General features: G+C 42.3%; 1 protein-coding gene across 1 annotated transcript in view; it reads right to left on the bottom strand.

Annotated features, from left to right (window-relative positions):
* Positions 1 to 3362, bottom strand: part of LOC112238457 (salivary glue protein Sgs-3-like) — a 10756-nt gene extending 7394 nt beyond the window's left edge. The window contains exons 1-2 of the mRNA XM_042297825.1: positions 3018 to 3362; positions 1094 to 1371 (exon numbers count right to left, since the gene is read on the bottom strand). Coding sequence (XP_042153759.1) covers positions 1094 to 1238 — 145 coding nt within the window. The 5' untranslated portion in view covers positions 1239 to 1371; positions 3018 to 3362. The remainder of the gene's footprint in view (positions 1 to 1093; positions 1372 to 3017) is intronic.
* Between the last annotated feature and the right edge of the window lie 709 nt (positions 3363 to 4071).

Raw genomic sequence — 4071 nt, 5'->3', positions numbered from 1 at the left:
AGTGTCGTAGTATGTTACCAGTACAGTAGTAGTATTGTAGTAGTATTGTAGTAGTTTTGTAGTAGTACTGTAGTAGTACAGTAGTAGTAACAGTAGTATTGTAATGTGGCAGAAGAAGTAGTTCTCACACCAGAGTTTATAGTAGTGTCGTAGTATGTTACTAGTACAGTTGTAGTATTGTAGTAGTGCAGTAGTAGTATTGTAGTAGTGCAGTAGTAGTATTGTAGTAGTGCAGTAGTAGTATTGTAGTAGTGCAGTAGTAGTATTGTAGTAGTGCAGTAGTAGTATTGTAGTAGTGCAGTGTGGTATTGTAGGCCTTCAGTAGGCTAAATTAAACAGATCATCCTAATGCATCAATCATCACATATACTGGAGAACTGTAGTACTGTAGTAGTATTGTAGTAGTGCAGTAGTAGTATTGTAGTAGTGGAGTGTGGTATTGTAGTAGTGGAGTAGTAGTATTGTAGTAGTGCAGTAGTAGTATTGTAGTAGTGGAGTGTGGTATTGTAGTAGTGGAGTAGTAGTATTGTAGTAGTGCAGTAGTAGTATTGTAGTAGTGCAGTAGTAGTATTGTAGTAGTGCAGTGTGGTATTGTAGGCCTTCAGTAGGCTAAATGAAACAGATCATCCTAATGCATCAATCATCACATATACTGGAGAACTGTAGTACTGTAGTAGTATTGTAGTAGTACCATAGTATTATTGTATTAGCACAGTAGCAGTACAGTAGTAGTGTTGTAGTAGTGTTATATTAGTGTTGTAGTAGTAAGGTAGTAGTGGTATAGTAGTGTTGTGGTAGTATTGTAGTAGTGCTGTAGTAGTACAGTAGTAGTATTGTAGCATTAGAGTAGTAGTATTGTAGTAGTATTGTAGTAGCATTGTAGTAGCATTGTAGTAGCATTGTAGCAGTACAGAGTAGTATTGTAGTAGTATTATAGCAGTATTGTAGTACTATTGTAGTAGTGTTGTAGTAGTAGTGTTGTAGTAGTATTGTAGTAGTATTGTGGTAGTACAGCAGTAGTGGTGTAGTAGTGGTGTAGTAGTATTGTAGTAGTGTTGTAGTAGTGTTGTAGTAGTATCGTAGTAGTACTCACACCAGAGTTCATAGTAATAGGTGCAGCAGCCTGTCTCCCCACAGCAGTGTCCTGTCTCACAGAGGTAACCTCCGACGGAGCTGGCCCCAGGACAGTACCTGGGTCGGCCCAGCAGGGGCAGGCTACCACTACTATGGTACTCCATCACCCCAACACAACCCCGGTCAGGCAACACGGTCAGCGGTCCAGTCAGGCAACACGGTCAGCGGCCCAGTCGACTGCAGCGGTCTGGTAGTGTCAGAGAGAGCGGTCGCGGTCATCTGGCAGATCGGGGGAATCTGGACGGGGACAGAGTCAAAGGAGAGCTTTGTTTATTTACTGACAGAGGATACATCCCAAACGGAACCCTAATCCCCACATAGTGCACTACTTTAGACTAGGGCCCTATGAGTCTCCCTATTCCCTATATAGTGCACTACTTTAGACCAGGACCCATAGGGCTGACCATAAGGCTCTGGTCAAAAGTAGTGCACTATATAGGGAATAGGGCCCTGGTCTAAAGTAGTGCACTATATAGGGATTAGGGCCCTGGTCTAAAGTAGTGCACTATATAGGGAATAGGGCTCTGGTCTAAAGTAGTGCTCTATATAGGGAATAGGGCTCTGGTCTAAAGTAGTGCACTATATAGGGAATAGGGCTCTGGTCTAAAGTAGTGCACTATATAGGGAATAGGGCTCTGGTCTAAAGTAGTGCACTATATAGGGAATAGGGCTCTGGTCTAAAGTAGTGCACTATATAGGGAATAGGGCTCTGGTCTAAAGTAGTACACTATATAGGGAATAGGGATTCCATTTAGGACGCATATAGGAACCAACCAACATCACTCACTGGCTGACACTATCACACAATGCTTCTACTTGACACACACACACACACACACACGGTGCCATCTGGGAGGGTTTCACTGTTTCCTTTAGCCTACTACAACTTCTAAAGACCCAAAACACGCATCCACACACACACAAAACAGGCATCAACACACACACACAAAACAGGCATCAACACACACACACAAAACAGGCATCAACACACACACAAAAAACACGCATCAACACACAAAACAGGCATCAACACACACACACAAAACAGGCATCAACACACACACACAAAACAGGCATCAACACACACACAAAAAACACGCATCAACACACAAAACAGGCATCAACACACACACACAAAACAGGCATCAACACACACACACAAAACAGGCATCAACACACACACACAAAACACGCATCAACACACACACACAAAACAGGCATCAACACACACACACAAAACAGGCATCAACACACACACACAAAACAGGCATCAACACACACACACAAAACAGGCATCAACACACACACACAAAACAGGCATCAACACACACACACAAAACAGGCATCCACACACACACAAAACAGGCATCCACACACACACACAAAACAGGCCTCCACACACACATAAAACAGGCCTCCACACACACACAAAACAAGCCTCCACACACACACAAAACACGCCTCCACATCCACAGTAATGGGATGTGCTCCTTGTATATACAATATAAAAAACACCATGGAATAGTTGGAGAGATAAAGATCCAATCATATTTGCTGCATTGCCACAATTTCACACTATACTGGCTGGCTGCACACACACACACACAAACAGAGAGAGAGAGAGAGAGAGAGATTTGTTCATGCAGAAATAGGAAACAACCATCTCAGATAGTGTCTATAATTATAAGCTCATAAACAAAAAGAAGCTAGGTACCATAAGGTTTCAGCCTAAAGTCCGCTGTAGTATGGCGCCTATTCCGTAAAGCTCATTCCCATAGCTAGAGGTATATCCAGCCGACTAGTCCTGCAAACCAGATATTCAACATTTTATATAATACCAACCAACCAAGGTTATAAAATGTACTTTTGAACGATTCACCCACCGGTTCATTGTCTAACTGCGAGGCACAAGGCCACGGCACCACTCAGGTTGGTAGAGCATCTAGAACCGATCAGCTGCTCTCCGGTAGAAGTCTCCATCATCGCTCTCTCTCTCTCTCTCTCTCTCTCTCTCTCCGGCAGACTGGCCGCCATTGCCACCCGGTACCGTTCCGTTAACGATACTTCTCCCCCAAAGTCCGCATCGGTAGGATACTCTTCTCATTCCCCGCACGGAACGACAGCCCCCGGTAGAAAAACAACAACCGCCCACATAGAAAAACGGTACATCGAATCACACAAAAACAAATAAAATGTGTATTTCATGTTGCGATGTAAATGAATATCAAACGATTTATTTTACTCGCACTGAACGCATTCAACTCTGATTGGCCGAGGGTGACAGCGGTTCAGCCAATCAGGGTTACCGTGGCAGTAAGCTCAGACAAGTAGCTCCTTTAGGCAACCTGGACTCAAGGGTAGACGTAACATAGTAAACGTAAACGGGTCTTCCTTCCATTTAATATGTATGTCACGTTTCGTATGGCATGTATTCATTTGTGGATGTCCATCATCCATTATGTATGATATGTTACGATTTGCAATTCGTACAACTGGTGTCTGTCAATCGATAAGGAAATTAATAGTCTATAGAACTGACTATACCTTATATGATTAAACATGTTGGCTCATGGGATGTTTCAAATGATTTTCTATATGGGCTCAAAATGTCATGTAGTGACTACAGAATCAAAGACCTTGACCTTTGACCCACTAGTTCAAAGACTGTGACCTTGTTTGTACAAAATCAAATCAAATCAACATGTAATGGTCACATACACATGGTTAGCGGATGTTAATGCTTGTGATCTAGTTTTGACAGTGCAGTAATATCTAACAAGTAATCTAACAATTCCCCAACAACAACCTAATACACACAAATGTAAAGGGATGAATGAGAATATGTACAGTTGTAGTCGGAAGTTTACATACACCTTAGCCAAATACTATTGAACTCAGTTTCACAATTCCTGACATTTAATCCAAGTAAAAATGCCC

This window comes from Oncorhynchus tshawytscha, linkage group LG15, assembly GCF_018296145.1.
Source record: "Oncorhynchus tshawytscha isolate Ot180627B linkage group LG15, Otsh_v2.0, whole genome shotgun sequence".
In the NCBI taxonomy this organism is placed as follows: domain Eukaryota; kingdom Metazoa; phylum Chordata; class Actinopteri; order Salmoniformes; family Salmonidae; genus Oncorhynchus; species Oncorhynchus tshawytscha.
Note: the sequence above shows the minus strand (reverse complement) of the source record. Positions and strands in the feature narration are given on the sequence as shown.